Source organism: Hippocampus bargibanti, linkage group LG12, assembly GCF_051943395.1.
Source record: "Hippocampus bargibanti isolate YZ-2025 linkage group LG12, ASM5194339v1, whole genome shotgun sequence".
NCBI classification, from domain to species: domain Eukaryota; kingdom Metazoa; phylum Chordata; class Actinopteri; order Syngnathiformes; family Syngnathidae; genus Hippocampus; species Hippocampus bargibanti.
The window spans coordinates 14880001-14906423 of NC_142745.1; the positions used below are offsets into that span (position 1 = coordinate 14880001).

General features: G+C 43.1%; 1 protein-coding gene and 1 long non-coding RNA gene across 6 annotated transcripts in view; both read left to right on the top strand.

The window, feature by feature from the left end:
• Positions 1-26005, top strand: part of klhdc8a (kelch domain containing 8A) — a 39778-nt gene extending 13773 nt beyond the window's left edge. The window contains exons 1-9 of one of the 5 annotated variants that reach the window (XM_089010769.1): positions 14388-15041; positions 16411-16550; positions 16632-16799; positions 20866-21076; positions 21748-21912; positions 22847-23065; positions 23851-23952; positions 25028-25176; positions 25694-26005. In XM_089010769.1, the coding sequence (XP_088866895.1) occupies positions 16635-16799; positions 20866-21076; positions 21748-21912; positions 22847-23065; positions 23851-23952; positions 25028-25176; positions 25694-25747 (1065 nt within the window). In that variant the 5' untranslated portion in view covers positions 14388-15041; positions 16411-16550; positions 16632-16634 and the 3' untranslated portion in view covers positions 25748-26005. Of the gene's footprint in view, positions 1-14384; positions 15042-16410; positions 16551-16631; positions 16800-20865; positions 21077-21747; positions 21913-22846; positions 23066-23850; positions 23953-25027; positions 25177-25693 lie in introns of those variants that run through there. The other 4 variants (XM_089010770.1, XM_089010771.1, XM_089010772.1 and 1 more) reach the window with 4 other exon arrangements.
• Positions 777-6203, top strand: LOC148890631 (uncharacterized). Its single transcript, XR_016116707.1, has 2 exons — positions 777-2449; positions 4092-6203. It is a non-coding gene; the product is annotated as an uncharacterized LOC148890631 (long non-coding RNA).
• Positions 26006-26423: the final 418 nt, after the last annotated feature.

Genomic DNA, 26423 nt, shown 5'->3' on the forward strand with positions numbered 1-26423 from the left:
GATGTGCGTTAAGAAAATTAATAGTGTGGGTTTCTGTCTGCAGCTGTGTTGAGCAGAATAAGAGGGAGAATGATGATGCTATAATCAGGCTAGGTCCCTGGAGGGCAGGAAGCAGTGTTGACAGAGACTCCTCACTTTTTAGAGCAAGAATTTCTGGGGCACAGTAGAATTGTCTGCTTGAAATTAGAGTGAGACCTCAATTTACGAACTTAATTGGTTCCCAGACAGAGTGTGTAAGGCGAAAAGTGTGTATCTAAAAAAAAATATCTCATAGGAAACCATTAAAATGGGAATAATCCGTTCCCGGGTTTCCATAAAATATACTTTTCAACTAAATAAGCCTTAAAACTACACACAACCTACCTTATCCTATGTATAATAAATGTGCTATTGTATTGTAATGAAAGAAATACACTGCACTGTATAATTAAGTCACTTTATTTACATTTGTGATAGTCATTGATGGCTCTTAATTGACACCTGTTGCTTTCTGACTTGTAAGGTCTTACGAAACTGAGGCATCACATTATCATTTATCATGTTGATGATTCTCATAGCCTTTTCTGGATGGAACTGTTCAATAAAAGCCTGCACATCAACTGCTGAATGGCCTGCTTCTGCTTGTCCTCTTGAAGGCAAATCAAATTCTCTGTGTTGATGACCTCATTATGGTCAGCAACAAGCTCCTCGATGTCATCTGCATTCACTTCGAGTCCCGTAGGTGCTGGTGTGACAGGTTGTAAATTATCGTATTTCCTATTTTGGTTATATTCGCGTAGTTCTATTGGTTTACAAATGATATATATCGAAAATGTTTATTTAAACATGGAACGCCTGCTTCGGTTCGTGTTTCGTGTCGGACCGATTTAGATCGTTGGACCGGAAATTGTTGTGCGCGTACGTTTGCATTAGATCGGGGCATTCGAAGTAAACCACTGTTGAGTCAAGACGTATCACATTGCTTGTCTTGTGGTTTTTTCCTGGATCCCACAACACCGTATCTCCCTTACTATAGTGGAGAGCGCAACATTTTGGAGGCACCGCTGGGATATTTGCGTTCGAGTGTTGTCTACTCGCCGTGGGTAGAAGCTCGCGCCGAATATCCCCAATCAACCCAGTCGGAGTGGCGTCGCCGTTTACTGGTTTGTTTCTACATGTGCTCTAGTTGCATCTCTGTGCGTACAGCCACCACTAGAGGGCACTGGAAGACTTTGAAGTGAATCCGGCCAGCTGAACTGCGTCTACCCTCTCGAAAATGGCGTTAGAGGAATTACAGTTGGACATCAAAGGCAAGTTATTTGGACTGAATTTTCAACAGTTGTCAGAGTTATGTGCTGAAATCCAAATATCTGGACTGGAAAGAGAGCAACTTACAGGAAAGACTCGAGGCCAACTAATTAATATTGTGTCAACCTACATTGAAAGAGCTGAATTAGAGCTAGAAGATGAAGGAATGTCAGATTTGCTACGTGTAAAGGACTTGATTGAAAGTATAAAAGATTTTGAACTAGGAATAGCCAAACCAAGTGAGAAAGGTCGGGATGCAGTGCGAAAGAGAAGCATAGTGCCCCCAGACACTGCCCCCTGGCGCAAAGATTTCAAAATATCTGGACAAATAGGTGAACTCGGACAAAAAGATAAACTCACATTTCCTAATTTGGTCAGACAGATAGAAAGTGGGCTCAGTAAAGGCTACCAGGGGGATGAGATCATTGATGCAGTGGTTCGTGCCATAACACCAGGTCTGCAGTTGAGAAGCTACCTCGAAGGGAAAGAAAATCTCACCCTACCTTCTTTACGAAGGATTCTCCGATCTCACTATCAAGAGAGAGGAGCCACTGAATTGTACAAGCAGCTCTCATCGGAAGTGCAGACTAATAAAGAGTCCCCACAGAAATTTCTACTGCGTGCGATGGATCTTCGTCAAAGGATTCTTTCTGCATCTCAAGAGGCTGAATCAGGGGTGAAGTATGATCCCACGTTGGTCCAGAGTTTATTCCTGCACACAGTTCTGACGGGGTTACAGAGTGACAATGTAAAGAGTGACATGCAACCTTTCCTCCTGCTAACCACCACATCAGATGAAGTACTGTTAGAAAAATTAAACATGGCATGTGCAAATGAAAAAGAGCGACAGGAAAAAAAGAAAAATGCTGCTGCACGGGTGACAACGCTGAACACTGTCCAGTTAGATGACACACCAGTCCCGATTGGGAAGAAGACAGTCTTAAAGCAGAATACTTTTACTGTGCCGAATGAACTCCTTTCAGAGATCAAAGAGATGAGGTCAGAGATGATGCTGTTAAAAGAGCTGCGTGCAGAAGTGTCCCAGATCAAAGAGACTATTCAGAAACCAACAGCCACTTCTCAGCCCACCAGCGGAGGACCTGAACGCCTGCCTGACCACTACCCTGAACAGGTCGCCTTCACTCCACCTTCACAATATCAGGTAGATCCACCAGCCAGGCACTACTACACCCAGCACTCCCCATCAGCTCTTCAGCAGTACCACCCAGCACCAGGCCCCAGGTCGATGAGGGGGGCAGCACAGTTCCAGCAGCGGTTCGCCCCTCAGCAGTACTACATGCCCCGTCGCCCTCAGCCCAGGTGTTATTCTTGTATTCAGACAGGTGAAGAATATTGTCAGCACTGTTTTAAATGTGGAAGTAGTGAACATTTCAGAGCAGGCTGCAGAGCACAGAACTCAGCTAGGAACCATGCTTTAAACTAGAAAGGGTTACCCCAGTGGGACATGGTGTGACCACAGAGACAGATAGGTCCCAGCGTTACAGTGGTGCTATGAAAATGGAATGTAAGCCCCATACATGTGGCCGCGTTCAGAAGAGATATAAGCAGTCATTTGTCGAGCGTACAGATAAGAAACAGTGTGGCAAATTACCTTCGGTCAGGGAGTTAGTGGGGAAGAAATGTCTTATTCGGTGCTTTTTGGGTAACAAAAGGGTTGAAGCACTCTGGGACTCGGGGTCCCAGGTGTGTGCTGTAGATGAGTTATGGAAACAAACGAACTTACCTGACGTGTCATTGAAAAATGTGAATGAGCTTATTGACCCTGATAACACTCTCAATATTGTGGCAGCTAATGGAACGGATATGCCTTATGTAGGATGGCTTGAGATACCATTTAAACTTGGTGCTAATGATCCAGGGCTACTTGTACCAGTATTAGTACTAAAAGGTGACCAGCAACAGTGTCCTATCATAGGGTTTAATGTCATTGAGCGTCTTGTGTTAGATAGCCTCTCTAATGAGTCACAAACAGGGGATACAGAAAAGCTCTTGAAATCGGTTAGACTAGCTTTTCCCCACCTTAAGCGCAATAAAGCTGCCACTTTCATAAAAGCAGTTAGTATGGGACAAGCACATGAGTACCGTGTAAAAACAACAAATGAGAGATTCACTATAGCCAGGCATAGCTCACTTATTATTCCATGCAAAGTACAGGCTAAGCCCTTTAAGGAAGATGTTACATTGGTTTTTGAGCCAAGTGAAAACCCACAGTGGCCAGATGGCCTCGAGCTTTGTGACTCGTTGGTCTCAGTAAAGGCAGGTTCCATCCCTAGGATAGTTGTTAGTGTCCAGAACCCTACTAATCATGATATTAGGTTTCCAGTAAAGACTATTATTGGTACAGTGCAGTCAGTAGGGTCTGTCTACCCAGCTAACATATTTAAAAGGGACCTTCCTTCAGCGGTTGTCAATGAGGTCCATGTCCAGAATACCACCATCGCTCTCAGTGAGCAGTGGGACCCCCCAATTGACCTTTCTCATTTGGACGAAGATAAAAGAAAGACCGTTCAGCAGATGTTGAGAGAGGAATCGGCATCATTTTCAAAATCGGACGACGACATAGGGTGTGTGGAAAACCTACAAATGGACATTTTGTTGAAAGACACTGAGCCCGTTTCAAAGACATATATGTCTGTCCCAAAGCCAATGTACAGAGAGGTGAAAGATTATTTACAGGACTTGATAGCGCAGGGGTGGGTGGAAAAGTCCACTTCCTCCTACTCATCCCCTGTCGTCTGTGTCAGGAAAAAAGATGGTACACTGCGCTTATGTATTGATTACAGAGAGCTGAACCGGAAAACACACCCTGACCGGCACCCCATCCCACGGGTACAGGACGTGGTGGATACCCTTGGGGGTAACACCATCTTCTCGCTGCTGGACCAAGGCAAAGCATACCACCAGGGGTTCATGTCCAAAGGGAGCCGACACCTGACTGCCTTCGTGACCCCTTGGGGCCTTTATGAATGGATTCGAATTCCGTTTGGACTCATGAATGCACCAGCAGCGTTCCAGCGGTGTATGGAACAATGTCTGGAGGGGTTACGGGACGAAATATGTGTCCCCTATCTTGATGACATTCTTGTTTTCAGCGGGACATTTGACAACCACGTTGAGGACGTCAGACGAGTGTTGCGACGTCTCAGGGAAAATGGAATAAAACTCAAAGCCCGAAAGTGTGACCTCTTCAAGCCGGAAGTGAGGTACCTCGGCAGGATTGTCTCTGCTGAGGGGAGCCGAATGGACCCGGCAGATACAGCAGCAGTGCGTGCCCTGAAAAACAAGCAGCCAGGCACTGTCGGTGAGCTTCGAGCCATTTTGGGACTATTAAGCTATTATAGGCAATACATCAAAGATTTCTCTTGTATCGCTAGTCCCTTGTATGATTTGCTTAAAGCCCCTCTGAATGTTGAGACTCAGCAGCATCAAAGACAAAAATGGAGAGTGAGACATAACAGTGTGTCTTCCAACACACGTATTGAGTGGAGTGATGAGCATCAGTCAGTGTTAGAGCAGCTAATAGACTGTTTAGTTCAACCACCAGTTTTAGGTTTTCCTGACTTCGCGCATCCTTTCATTTTGCATACAGATGCCTCTAACCGGGGTTTAGGTGCTGTGTTGTACCAAAGACAAAATGGCAAACTTCGCGTGATAGCCTATGGCTCTCGGACATTAACTGCAGCTGAGAAGAATTATAACTTACACTCGGGCAAGTTGGAATTTTTGGCGCTTAAGTGGGCGATCACAGACAAGTTTCGTGATTATTTGTACTATGCACCATTCTTCACTGTGTATAGTGACAATAATCCACTCACTTATGTACTGTCGACTGCTAAGTTAAATGCAACTGGGTGCAGGTGGGTCGCAGAACTTTCTGATTTTAATTTTACTGTTAAATATCGTCCCGGTAAGGAAAATGTTGATGCAGACAGTTTATCTAGGATGCCCCTTGATATGGTAACATATATGGAAGGATGTACAAAAGAAATGTCATATGATGCTGTGAGTGCTGCCGTACAAGCGGTTGACCAACAGAACGAGTCTAGTGCAGCTTGGTCTATGGGAATCTCAGCTACGTGTGCCGAGGTGTCACTAAACACACCGATAGCCCCATTGACTGTTGGACAGATCAAGCTAGATCAAGAGACTGACCCCATTATAGGACATATTATTAGATACAAACTGGCGGAGACTAAACCGCTAGGTACTGAACTAAGAAAGCATTGTCCTCAAGTTGTTTGTCTTGTGAGGGAATGGGACAAGCTACACTTTAATGACAGAGGTGTTTTGTACAGAAAAACGGCAAACAGAACCCAACTACTGCTTCCTGAAAAACACAAGATGACAGTGTTAAAAGAGCTGCATGATGAAATGGGCCACCATGGTGTAGAAAGGACTCTTTCCCTTGTAAGGGATCGTTTTTACTGGCCCTTTATGCAAAAAGAAATAGAGGACTATGTACTGAGAGAGTGTGTGTGCCTAAAACACAAAAAGCCCAACCGTGAGACCAGAGCCCCTCTCACTAATATTGTGACTACTCAGCCTTTTGAACTTGTCTCCGTTGACTTTTTGCATCTTGACAAATGTAAGGGTGGTTATGAATACGTGCTTGTGCTAGTAGACCATTTTACACGTTTCGCTCAAGTTTATGCTACAACGTCCAAATCTGGCAAAACAGCGGCAAACAAAATCTTTAATGACTATGCTTTAAAGTTCGGGTTCCCCCTTCGAATTCACCATGATCAGGGTGGTGAATTTGAAAATCAACTTTTTGCTCAACTGAAGGAATATTGTGGGGTTGCGGGTTCAAGGACAACCCCCTACCATCCACAGGGAAATGGACAGGTTGAACGATTTAATCGAACACTGATCCAGATGTTAAAGACACTGACAGAGAAACAAAAGAGTAACTGGAAAGACTCACTAAACAAACTCGTTTATGCTTACAACTGTACCAAAAGTGAGGTGACAGGGTTCTCACCTTTTTACTTACTTTATGGACGTTCACCACGTTTGCCAGTTGATATGTTGTTTAGTTTGAATCCAGACTCTAACCACGGTGAAACCAACCAGAAGGACTATGTGAAGAAGTGGAAACAGGGCATGGAGGAAGCGTATGCGATCACGCAAGAAAATAACAACAAAGCTGCTGCCAGGAGTAAGAGACTATATGACAGTAAACTAAAGTATTCTACCCTGTTGCCCGGTGATCGTGTTCTGGTTCGAAACTTAACCCCACGTGGAGGTTCAGGCAAACTGAGAAACCACTGGGAGGATGTTGTTCATACAGTGGTTCGTCAAGTCAGCCAAGACATTCCAGTTTATGAGCTGAAACCTGAGAGGGGGAAGGGCAGATCTAGGATACTCCACCGTCATTTGCCATTAGAGACTTCACTACAGTCCCAGTCCAAGGAAAAGTCCACTCGGCAACGACCGAACAAGATGCCGGAAATGGATCCGGAAGAGGATGATGAGGAGGATGAGTATTATCCAGTGTTGCATCGCCAGAGCACCCGACCAGACTCACCAGAACCGCGGGACGTGAGCTTTGTGGAGACAACCCACCATGATGACAATCAACTGGGGAATGAACTGCCGGGGACGGAGCCGGGAGCTGCGGAAGTTGACCAATCTCAGGAGGGCAACATTGGTCCGGAAAATGATCCACCTGTGACAGTGTGTCCCCCTTTTCCCCAGCTACCCCCCAGTAATCCTGATATTGGGGGAAATCAACGGCCACGACGAGAACACAGGAGACCCAAGGTATTCACGTATGATCGCCTTGGTTCGCCATCTTGCTACAATGTAGGGACAGTACCATATCATGGTGAACAGACAATGCCTTGGATGTATGGCGCACACCCCTATTATGCCACGAAATACTACAGAAATGGTTAATCGACACTTCGGTTTAATAGAACAGTGAGATGGAAACAAGAAGACCCCGATGAGCCCTGTATAAGTAAAACGGAATGTATGAAAAGAGTTCCAGTCTGTGAATTGTTGATTGTTATAATGTCAACAGAATGTATGAAAAGAGTTCCAGTCTGTAAACTGTTCATTATTATAGTTCATATTTGGATGCAGTTCATAATACCGTGCGTCATTGTTTTGGGCACGTCGTCCAGCGTATTTATGTATTTACTAGTACATATGTTGGGGACAACATCTATTTTGAGGGGGAGTATGTGACAGGTTGTAAATTATCGTATTTCCTATTTTGGTTATATTCGCGTAGTTCTATTGGTTTACAAATGATATATATCGAAAATGTTTATTTAAACATGGAACGCCTGCTTCGGTTCGTGTTTCGTGTCGGACCGATTTAGATCGTTGGACCGGAAATTGTTGTGCGCGTACGTTTGCATTAGATCGGGGCATTCGAAGTAAACCACTGTTGAGTCAAGACGTATCACATTGCTTGTCTTGTGGTTTTTTCCTGGATCCCACAACACCGTATCTCCCTTACTATAGTGGAGAGCGCAACACTGGCAGAGATTTTATGACAACAAAAGGCGCGAGTCCGATGATTCCACGGACACGGAATAAAACGCGACAAAAGAAGGCGGGCGGGGCGAATAAAATGGCACACTCGCAATCGGAAACCGGAAAGCAACAAACTTACGCGATCGCGTCTAACAAAGTGCAAAGCAAACTGTTGGATTTGCCAGCACAAGACACAGCGATGCGTCGTAATCATGTCACTGGTGATGTGACAGTGACTCATTGAAATGAAATTGAAGTGTCGCGAGCAGCGGACCCGCCCCATCTGTCAACTCGCACGTGACAATTTAGCGTGACTATTGACACGCTGTTCCGTTGTGTGTGAAAACACTAGCTCTGATTGGCTTACCATGACACATGACTCTACCCTTTAGCCAATCACAATCACTTCTATCGCATCTTGACAGGGGGTGCGTTCGAGTGTAGCAACACAGAAACGTTGGCAAGTGTTTGTCCCTGCTCATTCAGTTAGACAATGCTTTCCAAACAGCCTAGAGTCATAAGAAGTTGTGCGCTATTCTCGAACCTGAACGCACCCCAAGTCTTGGATGACAAATAAACAGAGCAGAGTAGACATGTACGGCTGGTAGTTTCTTCAATTTATTCATAGAAACGCACCATTTGTATGAGTCAGTATGGCTAATTAAAAACCTAATCATAATTTGCGGACTCAGATCAAATGGTTTGACATGATTAATATGGGGACAAATAGCGTGTGTCGTGTCCACTTTCTATGATAGCTAAACTTCAACCAGTTGATGCATTTTAAGTCATTCACCAATTTATTCGGGAATTCAAATATAACTAAATTTGTTCGGGTTTAGTTTTTTCTTATTTGGGTGCCGTTAAAGCGCTGGCCATGGCCTCTAGCAATATTTTTTATCCTTCAACAAGGGGGTAGCATTTCCCTTTTTTCCACGTTGGCACTTTGTTCCTGTTCATCTCCAAGGTACAATTGGTCGAAAGTGATTGCCATTGACATTAACTGACAATCTACAAATAAAGTTGAGTTGTTTTGAAACTAACTCGACGTCAGTCTATCAGCCATCCCTTCACTTGATCAATACACCGGACAACGAATCAGATGACATCTCATTATTAGGTACTACATGCGTTCTCAAACTACGCCCCCTGAGCGTTGCAAAGTTCCACGCTAGTCGTTCGGTATGTCCTTCTCTTCGCTCGTTTTTTTCCTTTTAAACGTAAAATATCGTATGAAGATGAAAGGGGCGGTTGGACCAAGTAAGAAGATAAAAAGTCTCACTTTCATACGGGATGGGAGTAGACTTTTTTCACGATGACATTTTTAAAGTGTTTGTCTGGTCTGCCAGTCATCGGAGTGAACTCGAGTAGTGGCAAAAAATGGACAGAATTATGTTTATATATTAAGACAAGTTCCAAGAATCCTTAATATTTTTCGCAATAAATTTAATCAGTAGATTATTTTGACGTGGTCATTTCAAAAGTCGCTCCAATGCTGAAAAGTGTATGTGTGACAGGTTGTAAATTATCGTATTTCCTATTTTGGTTACATTCGCGTAGTTCTCTTGGTTTACAAATGATATATATCGAAAATGTTTATTTAAACATGGAACGCCTGCTTCGGTTCATGTTTCGTGTCGGACCGATTTAGATCGTTGGACCGGAAATTGTTGTGCGCGTACGTTTGCATTAGATCGGGGCATTCGAAGTAAACCACTGTTGAGTCAAGACGTATCACATTGCTTGTCTTGTGGTTTTTTTCTGGATCCCACAACACCGTATCTCCCTTACTATAGTGGAGAGCGCAACATTTTGGAGGCACCGCTGGGATCGGTCAAATCGGAGAATCGATGAGGGATTGTGAGGACGAAGGTGCGTGGGGTTGGCCATGCTGCCGGGCACGGACAGGCGGGTCATCGGCGACGGTGGCGTTGATCGCGCTGCCACGGCGCTCTGCAGGACGCTGAGGAAGAACGCTGACGTCGGCGGCCGTGTCGGCCATGAAGCGTCTTCCCGAAGTCCGATCGTGGACATAAGCGATGTCCGACGATGTCCGATCGTGGACATATATGATGTCCGATCGTGGACATAAGCGATGTCCGACGATGTGCGATCGTGGACATATACGATGCAGCTTGTTGCAGAGTCGCCAGGCGAATTGGACGATGTCGGCCATCAGGGTGCGGCAGGTTTCACGGTGGGGTCGGGGCGCCCACGGGTGGTGGCGGCCCATCGGGAGCTCGGCTTGATGGGTCTTGCTGTGAAGATGCCGGGTTCACGGGCGGCTGGGAAATCTGGTCTTTCCATTTGGAGAGTTGATTGGGCTGAGGAGGAGGGAAAAAATCCTCCTGGCTAGCTCGCCAATAAAGAGTTTGATGTTTCTCTTTATTTGTAAGTAGGTTCGATGTCAGATCTTCCAGGCAGATGATGCGCAGAGCTTGATCGTGGCGTAGAATCGAGCAAGTCGTGCTGTGAAACTCCGTGCGATGCTGAGCAGGTCTCTGCGAGCGGTGCGTCTGACTGGGTCTGAGTCCGAGATGAGTCTGATATGATTCTGCCCCGTGGTTCGCCCAATCTCTCTGTCCCGCGACAGCTTCTTTTATACAATTTGCAAGCGTGTGCTATGCGTCAGGGTGATACGCACATCAAGGAGATCAAGGAATTGAAAGACATGAAAGTGTTGAAAGGCGCACTTCAAAATCATACACTCGTGTGACGCAACAGGGCTCCCCTCCTGGATCCGAAGTCTGTGAAAACGATGAAGGAAAAAGAAATAAAAACAAAAGTAATTCTGCGACATGGTGAGGCCAGGCAAGATGACGGTCACCGGGCATGGCAGGCGTCGGTGGGGTGGTTTCCGAGGAGGTTTCGTGGTGCCTGAAGTCGTTGTACGGGAGCACGGCAAAGAGTGCCCTACGACTGCCAGTTTGAGTCGATCGATGGAAACTTTCCTCGCGGCCGTCGAGTCGATGCCGGAAGGTCTTCTCACCGTGAGTTGTTCGACACCTGACTGCCTTCGTGACCCCTTGGGGCCTTTATGAATGGATTCGAATTCCGTTTGGACTCATGAATGCACCAGCAGCGTTCCAGCGGTGTATGGAACAATGTCTGGAGGGGTTACGGGACGAAATATGTGTCCCCTATCTTGATGACATTCTTGTTTTCAGCGGGACATTTGACAACCACGTTGAGGACGTCAGACGAGTGTTGCGACGTCTCAGGGAAAATGGAATAAAACTCAAAGCCCGAAAGTGTGACCTCTTTAAGCCGGAAGTGAGGTACCTCGGCAGGATTGTCTCTGCTGAGGGGAGCAGAATGGACCCGGCAGATACAGCAGCAGTGCGTGCCCTGAAAAACAAGCAGCCAGGCACTGTCGGTGAGCTTCGAGCCATTTTGGGACTATTAAGCTATTATAGGCAATACATCAAAGATTTCTCTTGTATCGCTAGTCCCTTGTATGCTTTGCTTAAAGCCCCTCTGAATGTTGAGACTCAGCAGCATCAAAGACAAAAATGGAAAGTGAGACATAACAGTGTGTCTTCCAACACACGTGTTGAGTGGAGTGATGAGCATCAGTCAGTGTTAGAGCAGCTAATAGACTGTTTAGTTCAACCACCAGTTTTAGGTTTTCCTGACTTCGCGCATCCTTTCATTTTGCATACAGATGCCTCTAACCGGGGTTTAGGTGCTGTGTTGTACCAAAGACAAAATGGCAAACTTCGCGTGATAGCCTATGGCTCTCGGACATTAACTGCAGCTGAGAAGAATTATAATTTACACTCGGGCAAGTTGGAATTTTTGGCGCTTAAGTGGGCGATCACAGACAAGTTTCGTGATTATTTGTACTATGCACCATTCTTCACTGTGTATAGTGACAATAATCCACTCACGTATGTACTGTCGACTGCTAAGTTAAATGCAACTGGGTGCAGGTGGGTCGCAGAACTTTCTGATTTTAATTTTACTGTTAAATATCGTCCCGGTAAGGAAAATGTTGATGCAGACAGTTTAACTAGGATGCCCCTTGATATGGTAACATATATGGACGGATGTACAAAAGAAATGTCATATGATGCTGTGAGTGCTGCCGTACAAGCGGTTGACCAACAGAACGAGTCTAGTGCAGCTTGGTCTATGGGAATCTCAGCTATGTGTGCCGAGGTGTCACTAAACACACCGATAGCCCCATTGACTGTTGGACAGATCAAGCTAGATCAAGAGACTGACCCCATTATAGGACATATTATTAGATACAAACTGGCGGAGACGAAACCGCTAGGTACTGAACTAAGAAAGCATTGTCCTCAAGTTGTTTGTTTTGTGAGGGAATGGGACAAGCTACACTTTAATGACAGAGGTGTTTTGTACAGAAAAACGGCAAACAGAACCCAACTACTGCTTCCTGAAAAACACAAGGTGACAGTGTTAAAAGAGCTGCATGATGAAATGGGCCACCATGGTGTAGAAAGGACTCTTTCCCTTGTAAGGGATCGTTTTTACTGGCCCTTTATGCAAAAAGAAATAGAGGACTATGTACTGAGAGAGTGTGTGTGCCTAAAACACAAAAAGCCCAACCGTGAGACCAGAGCCCCTCTTACTAATATTGTGACTACTCAGCCTTTTGAACTTGTCTCCGTTGACTTTTTGCATCTTGACAAATGTAAGGGTGGTTATGAATACGTGCTTGTGCTAGTAGACCATTTTACACGTTTCGCTCAAGTTTATGCTACAACGTCCAAAGCTGGCAAAACAGCGGCAGACAAAATCTTTAATGACTATGCTTTAAAGTTTGGGTTCCCCCTTCGAATTCACCATGATCAGGGTGGTGAATTTGAAAATCAACTTTTTGCTCAACTGAAGGAATATTGTGGGGTTGCGGGTTCAAGGACAACCCCCTACCATCCACAGGGAAATGGACAAGTTGAACGATTTAATCGAACACTGATCCAGATGTTAAAGACACTGACAGAGAAACAAAAGAGTAACTGGAAAGACTCACTAAACAAACTCGTTTATGCTTACAACTGTACCAAAAGTGAGGTGACAGGGTTCTCACCTTTTTACTTACTTTATGGACGTTCACCACGTTTGCCAGTTGATATGTTGTTTAGTTTGAATCCAGACTCGAACCAGGGTGAAACCAACCAGAAGGACTATGTGAAGAAGTGGAAACAGGGCATGGAGGAAGCGTATGCGATCACGCAAGAAAATAACAACAAAGCTGCTGCCAGGAGTAAGAGACTATATGACAGTAAACTAAAGTATTCTACCCTGTTGCCCGGTGATCGTGTTCTGGTTCGAAACTTAACCCCACGTGGAGGTTCAGGCAAACTGAGAAACCACTGGGAGGATGTTGTTCATACAGTGGTTCGTCAAGTCAGCCAAGACATTCCAGTTTATGAGCTGAAACCTGAGAGGGGGAAGGGCAGATCTAGGATACTCCACCGCAATCTCTTGCTGCCATGTGATCATTTGCCATTAGAGACTTCACTACAGTCCCAGTCCAAGGAAAAGTCCACTCGGCAACGACCGAACAAGATGCCGGAAATGGATCCGGAAGAGGATGATGAGGAGGATGAGTATTATCCAGTGTTGCATCGCCAGAGCACCCGACCAGACTCACCAGAACCGCGGGACGTGAGCTTTGTGGAGACAACCCACCATGATGACAATCAACTGGGGAATGAACTGCCGGGGACGGAGCCGGGAGCTGCGGAAGTTGACCAATCTCAGGAGGGCAACATTGGTCCGGAAAATGATCCACCTGTGACAGTGTGTCCCCCTTTTCCCCAGCCACCCCCCAGTAATCCTGATATTGGGGGAAATCAACGGCCACGACGAGAACACAGGAGACCCAAGGTATTCACGTATGATCGCCTTGGTTCGCCATCTTGCTACAATGTAGGGACAGTACCATATCATGGTGAACAGACAATGCCTTGGATGTATGGCGCACACCCCTATTATGCCACGAAATACTACAGAAATGGTTAATCGACACTTCGGTTTAATAGAACAGTGAGATGGAAACAAGAAGACCCCGATGAGCCCTGTATAAGTAAAACGGAATGTATGAAAAGAGTTCCAGTCTGTGAATTGTTGATTGTTATAATGTAAACAGAATGTATGAAAAGAGTTCCAGTCTGTAAACTGTTCATTATTATAGTTCATATTTGGATGCAGTTCATAATACCGTGCGTCATTGTTTTGGGCACGTCGTCCAGCGTATTTATGTATTTACTAGTACATATGTTGGGGACAACATCTATTTTGAGGGGGAGTATGTGACAGGTTGTAAATTATCGTATTTCCTATTTTGGTTACATTCGCGTAGTTCTCTTGGTTTACAAATGATATATATCGAAAATGTTTATTTAAACATGGAACGCCTGCTTCGGTTCATGTTTCGTGTCGGACCGATTTAGATCGTTGGACCGGAAATTGTTGTGCGCGTACGTTTGCATTAGATCGGGGCATTCGAAGTAAACCACTGTTGAGTCAAGACGTATCACATTGCTTGTCTTGTGGTTTTTTTCTGGATCCCACAACACCGTATCTCCCTTACTATAGTGGAGAGCGCAACATATGCACCCCTCGCATCATAATAATACTAATAATAATACATTTGATTTATAAGCACCTTTCACATAGTCTATTGGTGAATAGTCTTGGACGGGTATGTTGGTATTTCTCCACAAATATTCCACACTCATACTTGAATTGTCTCATAAAACGCAACACAGACACACCAACCCGTAACATCCAGTCGGTTTGTTTAAATGATCTCATGAATATTTCAACGGCGTGTGCATGACAATATGACACACATACATCGGTGATTAAAGCAGCAAGTATCAAATTACGTTTTGATGTCAATTATTGATTTAATCGAACATTCCTCGCAGCAACACCTGAATAAATATCCCCCAACACAAAGCGTTCGCCCCCGTTCAAAGCATCAAATAAAATTTCGCCGAGACAGCCCAATATAAATACTTCATCTGTGACCCACATAATAATAGCGACATTTCAGGAGGAGCTCGGTGTTGTCACCCACATCCAGCCCGCTTTCCCATTGAGCACACTCCCTTTCACAGCTCGACGTGCTCGAGCTTCGTCGCTTTCCATCTTGCTCGCAAAGAGCAGTTTTCTATTCCATTCCATCTCCATCTCCATCCGTCGGCAGACGAGAGGAGCGTTGAAGGGCACCAGAGCACGCCGAGCTAGAAGCGACAGTAACGGCCAGAGTGAGTAGCTGCTTCCAATAAACACGGATGTGATCCGGATCCAATGTTTACTTTTGGGTGATTATGTGGAAGGTCGTTGCGTTCCGATAACAGTCGTGGCGGGGAAGAATCACGATACATCAAGTTAATGTGTGATTGATGTACTGCGAAGACCACCACTTAGTTAAGACACATGTTCATATTTTGCCTAGTATTTTTCTTCTCCGATCTCACTTCTAAGTCATGACTGTATTTGAGTGACCGCTCTGGTGAAATTTTTCAAGGTAATTGATACGATATAAAATAGGTGGAGATCTGAGCTCAGTTCCTATGACTGTAATCCCTCGGTTTTCGCGGTTAATGTGGACTCGAACCACACGCGATAGATGAAAAATCGCGATGTTGAAAACCCTACAAATACGTATTGGTTAAATTACTTGTGTATAAGTACAAAAAACATTTATAAGGCCAAATTTAGTGGAACACAGTACATTAATAATAATAATAATAATAATAATAATAATAATAATAATAAAGAAACACAGTAAATCTTTGTAGTACAGTACAAAACGAATGCAATAAAGTAAACAGTCTACTATCAACATACAGTGTATGTGTATATATATATATATATATATATATATATATATATATATATATATATATATATATATATATATATATATATATATATATATATAATTTACATTATATTTATATATACATTATTTTATGTTGTGTCACATTATTCATGAAAGGATGGTAAAGTGCAGAAGGGAATGTATGCGCATTATAGTGTTTCAGCTAGGGGAGGCCTAGGATAAGGGGACAAGAGTGTCGGGAATACAAACATGTTGATCGGCACATGGTTACCTGAAGATGACCCGAGATGTGCTAACAAAACGGGAATAGTGGAGTGCATATCTCTGAAATTAAATCTGCCATCTCCCGTCTCAATGACCTTGGGTACCTCAAGAGACTTATGGGCAATATTTGATGCCGTACACATCGTCTCGGTCAATAAATTGTCCTGTGCACTGGAATTCGCGAGAACCTAAAGGGACACTGTCACTGAAGTGCGAGTTAACTCAGCAGGCAGAGTAAAACGGGACGGAGAGCAAAAGAGTTTGGCTCACCAGGGCGCTCTGTTTCTGTGGTGAGTCTGATCTTTTTGTTGCAACAGACCGTTGGCAGCAAGATGTCCGCTTTGACCATCATACAGGAACAGGTTAGCTTTCATCACACCTCTGTCATATTCTGTGGGTCCTGCAATTCAAGTGACAATGACAAAAACCCTGGCAATGGAGTGGGCGCATTTTTGCACGTCTGGCAGTGAATGAGTTAATATTAATTCCATATATTTTTTTCTTTTTCTCTATGTGTTTTTCAGGGCACAATTTAACGCAGTGATGTGACCAAGGGTGTGGAAGTCCTGCCTTAATTCAACGTTCCTGCCATCGTTCCTGCCAACGTTCCTGCCATCTACCATCAGCACCACAGTAAATCTCCTCCACTGGCGCCTTCTCCTCAGTTACTTCAATTACTCCAATTCCAAACCTCCATAATTTAACACCTTATTTTTTCCTAATAACCTCCTTCTACTCTTGTGAGGCCATGGCCGTGCCTTCAGCTCACGAGTACCACTGGCAGAGCCTGGCACGACTGCCCTGTGGTCGGGTCTACCACACTCTATCCGAGGTGGGAGGGCAGATGTACATGCTGGGGGGCTGCGATGCTGCAGGGAGGCCATGCTCCACCTTGGAATTATACTCCCCAGAGGTACAAAATGTTGTGCTTTCTGTTTTTTTTTTTTTGTTTATTTGCTGAAAATGCACATCTGCAGGGATGCATCTGGGTGGCGCCATTGCGCCATGGACGCATTTTGACACCCACTGGTGCAACTTTGTAACTCTACTTGCGCCAGCACCGGCGCAAGTCTATTACGATTAGCGTATATTGCTACATGATCTGCGCCACATATGACATACGTCAGTTAAAATATAGTGAAAATTTTAGTGAAAGGGCAATCCACACCTCCCGACGAGTTGCCTCCATAATTTGTAAAATCACTTCAAATGACTTCTACTGAGCGCATTTTACAAAGATTCCACTGCATATACAGTGAGACCTCAACTTACGAACTTCTTAGAAATGAAATGGATTATTATTTATTATTATTATTATTATTAATTGTTTCCCAGACAGAGTGTGTAAGGCGAAAAGTGTGTATCTAAAAAAAAACTTCCCATAGGAAACCATTAAAATGGGAATAATCCGTTCCCGGGTTTCCATAAGATATACTTTTCAACTAAATAAGCCTTAAAACTACACACAACATACCTTATTCTATGTATAATAAATGTGCTATTGTCTTATAATGAATGAAATACACTGCATTGTATCATAAAGTCACTTTATTTACATTTGTGATGGTCATTGATGGCTTGATGAAATGGCGTTGGAGGTCCGAGGTCAAAGGGAATTGCTGTTTGGAAAGAGTCACATTCCATAAGGATTATAAATAATATAAATAAAGTTGTTGGCAGGCAGATTGACCACTCCAAATTGTCCCGAGGTGTGAGTGTGAGAGTGACTGTTGTATGTCATTGTGTGCCCTGCGATTGGCTGGCAACCAATTCAGGGTGTCCCCTGCCTCGTGCCCGAAGACAGCTGAGATAGGCTTCAGCAACCCCCGCGACCCTAATGAGGAATAAGCGGTACGGAAAATGAGATGAGATGAGATTTACCTTTATGATGGTCATTGATGGCTTGATGGAATGGTGTAAAGGGAATTGCTGTTTGGAAAGAGATGCACATTACATAAGGACTGTAATTAAAGAAATAAACTGTGTTGACGGCCGTTGATGGCTTATGGAAGGAGAGTCACCTTCCATAAGGACTGTTGGTAACTTAACCTCTGGTGTGACTTCTCTTCTTTTTTCTTTGGAGACTCCTCATCATTTTTGCTGATTAAAAACCTCTTAATTGACACCTGTTGCTTTCTGACTTGTAAGGTCTTACGAGGCTGAGGCATCACATTATTGTTCATCATGTTGATGATTGTCATAGCCACAGTCTTTTCTGAATGGAACTGTTCGGTAAAAGCGTGCACATCATTCCACTTTGCCAACATTGCCTTTATGAGCTCACTTGATGCTGTAGCCATGTCCTCCTCAGATGTTCTGTTACTGGCTTTAAAATACTCAATAAGCGCCGAACTTCCAGGTTGGTGCATGGTGATATCGACGTGAATTAGCCGTGCTTTCTCGCATAAAATAGCTTTACTCACGCTCTCGCCGGATAGCTGCTTTTCGTGAATCCAAATTAACAGAAGTTTTTCAACTTCTTCGATTGCCCGAGACCGTCGCTTTGAGAGCACGGAAACACCTTTTGCAACAGACTTTGTTGCTTTTCTGTTCTGGAGAATGGTAGCAATGGTTGACTTAGCGTAGCCGTGCTCGGCCCCTAAATCACACAAACGCACACCTCGTTCGTGTTTTTCAATTATCTCCTTCTTCTCAGCGACTTTGTGTCTTCTTGGGCTGAACACGAGCCCGTGGTGGTTTTTTTTTTTCGGTCCCATCATAGTAAAATTATCAGCAAAAAGCTCCAAGTAGGCGATCGACGTGTGCATTCAATGAGAGGGGGTGTGGAAAGTAGCGCCGGCTGGACCGCTGTTCGGTCGTGTGCTTCTGCCGAAGATCACTCCGCCAGATCTGAAGGTCGTGTGCTTGATGGACCAGCCGTAGTGGGTTTGTATTATGAAAATAGTGCTTATTATAAGTTTTAATTTCCATAAATTTGACGTTCGTAAGAAAAAGTTCAGAATATAAGGTGTTCGTAAGTTGAGGTCTCACTGTAGCTATATTTTATTTTTCAAAAGTCACGCTGAATATTCATGAAGTCTTGTTTTCAAGTTGATGTCGATACCAGAAGTGACATCACATTTGGTACGCCCCGTGACTGAGAAAGCGGCACACAATGTATTTTTGGAACTTTTTTTCATCTGAAAACACCGTGTTAATCGCGAAATTAGAAGGAAAACTACATAAATAATGTGATGGTGAATCGTGTGCTAGCCAATTGCGGTAACAAGCATGAAAAAGGTGTAAATTCACACAAATTCCCATCAGTGTAAGCAGCGGAGCAGAGCGGTCGAGCACCAGCGGAGGCGAACGAGGAAGCTGACAAGAGTTAGCGAATCGGCGCTTGGATAGCGGAAGTTTGATGCATGTTTACTCATTTAGTCACACTGCATGCTAACTTTGATCTCACCTGGTGAAAGAGAGCAATCGCCATATTAGTGGAGCAAACCGATCGGACAAACATCCACTTTCCACCGTGTCATTTGTTACTCTGTAGCGTTGTCGGAGCTCTCTCGCTCGTCTCAACATCTCTGATGTTCGTGTGCTTGTTCAAATTGTGGCGCTGTCTCTTTTGTGTGTGTGCGTAAAACCCACCCCTCTGTCTTCTACCACAGATTGTAACCAATCACGGGCGGCTTTATGCCTCTTATAAGCGGCTTCATATACTGGCCGAAACACAGCTTGTGCGCCATCTTGTGCATTTTCTGGGCATATTATCGGAATCCAGATCTTCACCGGTTTCATCGCTTGCAGATGGCTCGAATTGATACTGAAGGACTTCTTTAATCGATTGCAAACATTTATGCTTTCCTCTTCAGAACTATTTGAATCATATTCATAACTGGATGACGAACAAGAAAGCATCTTCTCCGAATCTGAACTCTCTGAATCCATTGTTTTGATTCTGGAGCAAGGCAGTTTGTGACCTAACATGACGTCACGAACAAGGGGGCGGGACTTTCTCAATCTCCCCAGTTTCGAGCTCATTTGTGGCATTTTTATTGGTGCATTTGACTGAAAACATCAGCCTGCGTGTTTTGGGTATTTTAGATGCTATAAAATGTTTTTCTGATGTCAGTTAAGAAACAAAAAATGGTGTCGGTTGTCCTTTCAAGGGCAATTGAAAACTGTTGGTTTTCCTTCAGAGATTTTAACTTTGGTTGTCTGCCATCTTGATTTACTGATATCGAGCCATAATCATCTTGCATTTATTTCAATGCATTCCAAAATCATGGGAGAAAATATTTTGGGCTTTTCCGTAATCTACCAGAAACTGCCAGAAGAGATAACCGAATATTCATTTACCCATGGCGCATTGTAATATTTACATCCAACATGGCGGATGTTTGCAATATGGAGCCTTCGAACATCAATAAAACTCTTAAAAGACATTGAAAACAGGCAGTAAACAAGCATATTCTAGTTTTTTAAGAAACAATCAAATAAATCTTCAAAGCAAAGAAATTTGTTTAAATAGACACTAGAAATATTGTGCGTAGTCTGTTCTCTTTGCCTTCTCTCTAAAATAGCACAGGATTTATTGTGTAGCAACTCAAGAAAATTTACATTTTTGTTTCTTTTATGTGTGAATAAATTATGTGACTTGAATTAAAATTGTTGATCTAGTAGAAAAAAGTTTTTTTCCCCATTGTGGGACTATTAAGGGCTTTCTGATTCTGATGTACTCAAATAATGTTTTTTTCATTTGCAATTTAGTAATATCATGCTCCAATGAATGTATTTTGGTTTATTTCAATCCGTTGTATACTTTGACAATCCAGTTCAATCGGGCCCCATCCATTTTTGAATGTGGCCCCCTTTTCAAACACAAGGTAGGCCAACGGCCCCCCTTTTTTCATTTCTCAGATGCATCCCTGCATCTGCTTTTGCATATCGAGCGTATCGAAAGATTAAAAAGTTGACAGTTGTACTCTTCTGTATTATTGATGAAACTGTTGAATGTTTCTCGCTGTTTTCAGGGGGACCGATGGATATGCTTGCCCTCGATGCCGACCCCCCGTGCCGGCGCTGCCGTGGCAGCCCATGGAAAGCAGATCCTTGTGGTGGGAGGAGTGGGAGAAGACCAGAAACCACTAAAAGTGGTGGAAATGTACAACGCAGAGGAAGGGAGGTGGAGGAAGAGGAGCGCCCTCCGAGAGGCCCTGATGGGCGTGTCTATCACTGTCAAAGGTATGGATTTCAGATATTGTCGCAGATCAGTACTTGTTTGAAGGCGTCCGATGTTTTGTGGTTTCAGAATAATGTTGCGTTTCAAAACTAAGCGCATTGTATTAAGCACAATATGCAAGCAAAATGAGCGTCTACATTTTTCTTGCTTGTATAAAATCCATTGTTTGCAGCTTTATCGTCAAACTAAAAAAAAAGACAAATGGCATGACAAAACTATCAATACGATTAAATGAAAACAAGCAGTGCATTTTAAAGAAGGTAGTCAATCACTTAAGGTACTAAACAGTGACATTTGTTGATCCATGGTTTTCCAGAGATTGGATAATGAATTGGATTGGATTAACCTTTATTAGTCTCGCAGTGGAGACATTTATGGAGATTTTACAGCAGTAAAGTGATGGGAGGAAAGGAAATGAAGTAGTAGAAAAACAAAATACAGGAGCTGCTGGAAAGGCAGCCACCCTCACGGCGCCATCTTGAAGTGAAAAGAATGTCCTAAAATGACTTGCAAATAATAGTTTTTACTATATTCATTGTTTACATAAATATTTTTACAGGGTGTCCCTTTCCAATTTTTTCTTCTTGTTTAAGGTTCAAATTGCATGTTCAAGAAAATTCATTTGACAAATCTTGGCCTTGGTTGAGTGTGTCTTTGCCTCCATTTACTGTAGATGGCCGTGCTCTTGCCGCGGGTGGAATGGGTGCCGACTTGCTCCCTCGCAACATTCTTCAACAGTATGATTTTCGGAAGGATGTGTGGGCTTTACTTCCTCCCATGCCCACCGCACGCTATGATGCCAACACACATTTATTGGACAACAAACTCTATGTAGCAGGTTACTTTCTAACACCAATACTAACTGCAATTCAGGTAGAATGCGCTTCGTGAACTACGTCTGTGTACTTTATTAACTCATTCGCTGCCATTCCCGAATTTATTCGGCAATTGTTTTCAATTGTGTGGCATAGATGGTCATTCACAAACTTGTTCGGGTTTTGTTTTTTCTTGCTGGGGCGGGTGCTGATAAAGCGCTGGTCAGACCTCTGGCAATGTTTTTTTTTTTTTCCTTTCCACGAGAAGGCAGCATTTGCTTTTTTTCCATGTTAGCGCTTGGTTCCAGCTTCAGCTGTTGTTAAAGCGCTATATAAACCAATATGCATGTATGGCATTTTATTTTTGACAGCCGCCCCTCATTTCGAGCTCATATAACTCCAAACCCATATCGTTTAGGAATTCACTCTTTTTTTCTGAATAAAGGAGAGAGTCTAAGGTTTCTAATTCTGTATTGAATGTTTAAGTAGTCCTAAAACTCAATATTATGTGGGTCCTGGAATTTGAATGAAAATGACAAACTAATAATAATAATAATAATAATAATAATAATAATAATAATAATAATAATAATAATAATAATAATAATCATCATCATCATAATCATAATCATAATAATAATAATAGTTATTATAACGAAAAATTATAAACTATTCTCATCCCATAACTGTAAAGTGTCCTTGAGAGTTTTGAAAGACCCTTAGAAATCAGACTCGGAAAGTCTTTAATAGTCCCACAAAAGGGAAATTTGCAAATAAAATGTATTATTATTATTATTATTATTATTATTATTATTATTAATGATACATTTTATTCATAAGCACCTTTCCAAAACCCTGCCACTGGAATGGACACATTTTTGCACATGGTCTGGCAGTGAATGAGTTAAAACATTCTTTGACAACGATTAATCTGTTGTCGTTGACAAAATGTCGTAGGTGGCCGCCAGTGTAAGCGACCCGTGAAGGCCTTTGAGATGTACGACACCGATATGCGCTCGTGGACATCGCTTCCAATGCTTTCATGTAAACGATCATATGGAGGTGTGTTATGGGACAGCGCCGGGAGGCTGTGTTTGCTGGGAGGACTACGCCAGGGAGGAGGGCATCACACCTCCAAATTTACCAAGAACGTCAATATTTTTGACTGCAACCAAGGTATGGGTGACCTCAAATCAAATATACACCTTTTTTAATGTACGCCAAGTTGGATAGGATCAGGAATGAGTACATTAGAGGGACAACTCATATTAGACTCTAATATGAGTTTTCCCTCTAATGTACTCATTCCTGATCCTATCCAACCTGGTCACTCCCAAAGAAAACCTCAACATCTTCAGCTCTGCTCCCTCCAGCTCTGCTTCCTGTCTTTTCTTGAGCGGCACTGTCTCCAGTCCAAACATCATGGCTGGTCTCACCACTGTTTTCTACACTTTTCCTTTCATCCTAGCTGAAACCCTTCTATCACACATCACACCTGACATCTTTCTCCAGCCGCTCCAGCCTGCCTGGATACGCTTCTTCACCTCTTTTCCACACTCTCCATTGCTCTGGACGGTTGACCCCAAGTACTTAAAATCCTCCACGTTCTTTATCTCTTCTCCCCGTATCATCACTCTTGCACTTGGATCCCTCTCATTCACACACATATATCCCGTCTTGCTGCGACTGATCTTCATTCCTCTCCTTTCCAGGGCATATCTCCACATCTCTAGTTTCTCCGCCACCTGCTCCCCGTTCTCGCTACAGATCACAATGTTTATTATTATTTATTATTATTATTATTATTATTATTATTATTATTACTATTATTATTATTATTATTATGTTTGTTTTTCAACTAGAACACTAAAAGCAACATTTTAACTTTCCACTTTACAACTGACTTCTGTGTGACCTTGAAATTCTGTTGCATCATTACCACCTTGTTTGTCCCCGTTCAGGTACATGGCTGAAATCTGATGAGGCGGTGTCCTTGAAAACCAAGAGAGCTGACTTTGTGGCCGCTTTATTGCGTGGCCGCATGGTGGTCGCAGGCGGACTAGGTAAGACTGGATAATGCCCTTCTGCATAATGGAAATGTATGAATATATTTGATTGCCATTTCAACAATAGCAAACAGAGCAATTATGTCCCCACTGTCAAGACTGCAAACACAGAAAGTGGACTTGTCTGCTTTTGTGTCACGTGTCACATGATTCTAGCTTTGAAAATGCCACAATCACAAAAACATTTACCTCTAAAACTAAATGGTTTCAAGATAATTTCATAGACAGAGAGCTAGCTAGATAGATAGAGAGCTTGATAGATAGAGAGAGAGAAATAGATATAGATAAAGATAGATAGATAGATAGATAGATAGATAGATAGATAGATAGATAGATAGATAGATAGATAGATAGATAGATAGATAGATAGATAGATAGATAGATAGATAGATAGATGGATGGATGGATGGATGGATGGATGGATGGATGGATGGATGGATGGATGGATGGATGGATGGATGGATGGATGGAGGGAGGGAGGGAGGGAGGGAGGGAGGGAGGGATGGATGGATGGATAGATAGATAGATAGATAGATAGATAGATAGATAGATAGATAGATAGATAGATAGATAGATAGATAGATAGATAGATAGATAGATAGATAGATAGATAGATAGATAGAGAGCCAGCTAGATAGAGAGCTAGCAAGGTAGATCGAAAGGTAGATAGATATATAGAGAGCTGGATAGATAGACAGAGAGCTAGCGAGCTAGATAGAGAGCTAGCTAGCTAGACAGAGAGCTAGATAGATAGGTACATAGTTAGCTAGCTAGCTAACTAGACTGGTAGATAGCTAGAGAGAGAGAATTTTTTTATTGCATGGGTTTTCTTCTTGTGGTTTTGCAACTGCAATCCATTCAGCAAAATTAGCAGATCGGTTTGATGATGGGACCAAATGCAGTTTGCTGGGCCGTAGTCGGTCAGGACGCTGCGTGCGGGTACATTTTTTTGCAGATTGTATTTCTATGGAATGCAAGTCTGTGTGCATCTGAGCTTGCCCATCCAACATGTTCTATCTTTCCAATTATCATTTTCGCCACTTGTGTGATGACGATGTCATGATGAGATTAGGCCACGAGCCCTCCGCACTGGACACCGTCGAGGCTTTTCATCCGCTGAAGAAAAAGTGGGAGCGATTGGCTTCCATGATGTTTCCCCGATGCTCGGCCTCCTCCATCGTCATCCGAGATCGACTTCTCGTGGTTGGTGGAGTAAACCAGGTATACCGGGCCGAATGTAAAATGCATACTGAGCTAGATTTGCAGCGGATCGTGAGACAGGAATTTAGATTCTTCATTGGAAATTTTGATAACATTAAACCGATAGGCCAGTTCACCTTTCAAAAACAAAATAAAAAAAAACAAATAAAAAATGGTTAATTGGCATTTCATTTATAAGCGCCTTTCAAAACTTTCAAGGACACTTTACAGTTACAAGATATTTTTGCTGCGGCTGAGCAGCGGCAGCCACACAAATTGTCCCTAGCTGTGAATGTGAGCCCAAATGGTAGTTAGTCTCTGTGTGCCCTGCGATGAGCTGGCAACCAATTCAGGGTCTACCCGCCTCTTGCCCGAAGATGGCTGGGATGGCCTACAGCATCCCCCGCGACCCGAATGAGGAAAAAGCGGTACGGATAATGGGGTGGATGGACAATAGACCAGCGTTCAGTGTACATGCTTCAGCCACATCTCTTGTATCTGCTATTTCTCCTTATCTGTCCCTATTTGTTGCTCGTAGGTCCCGAGTTCTGCTCACGAGATACTGTATGTAAAAGAAGAAGAATATCTGTAGCCGGATCCCAAATGAATTGAAGCCCATCAGCGGGAGCGCCCGTCTTTTATCACAATGCATCATTCTGGTGAAGTACTATATGGGACAATACTGCCCCCTTTTGGACTTTAATAAAAACATCAACAGTAATGCAAAATGCTTTTTGATATACAAAATGTCTTAGTATCCAATGATTCTACATTGTACGTTGTAGTGCACATGTTTTGTTGCTTCTGCCTTGCTGCAATGAAGAGACTAATCTGCATTTCTTGACATGTTTGTTTTAATGTCTTATGTATATATATATATATATATATATATATATATATATATATATATATATATATATATATATATATATATATATATGAAGTCGGATTTTGTCCATTTTTGTGGCGGCCCCGAACCAAACGGTGATGGAAGAACACAGGATGGATTCGATGACAGCCGTGTAGAAATGTTGCAGCACCTCCTGTATATGTGTATATACGTGTGTGTGTGTATATATGTGAATACTCACTGTATATACATGTATAGTGTATATACTATACTGTACACTGTATATACATGTATACTGTATATACAGCTGGGTTAGGCACTTCTTGCCCCTTCAGGAAAAGCAATATTGAAAGAAAATACGTGGGTGGGAAAGGCCCCACTGAAACATGATGTGTGCTATTTTGACCACTAGGTGTCA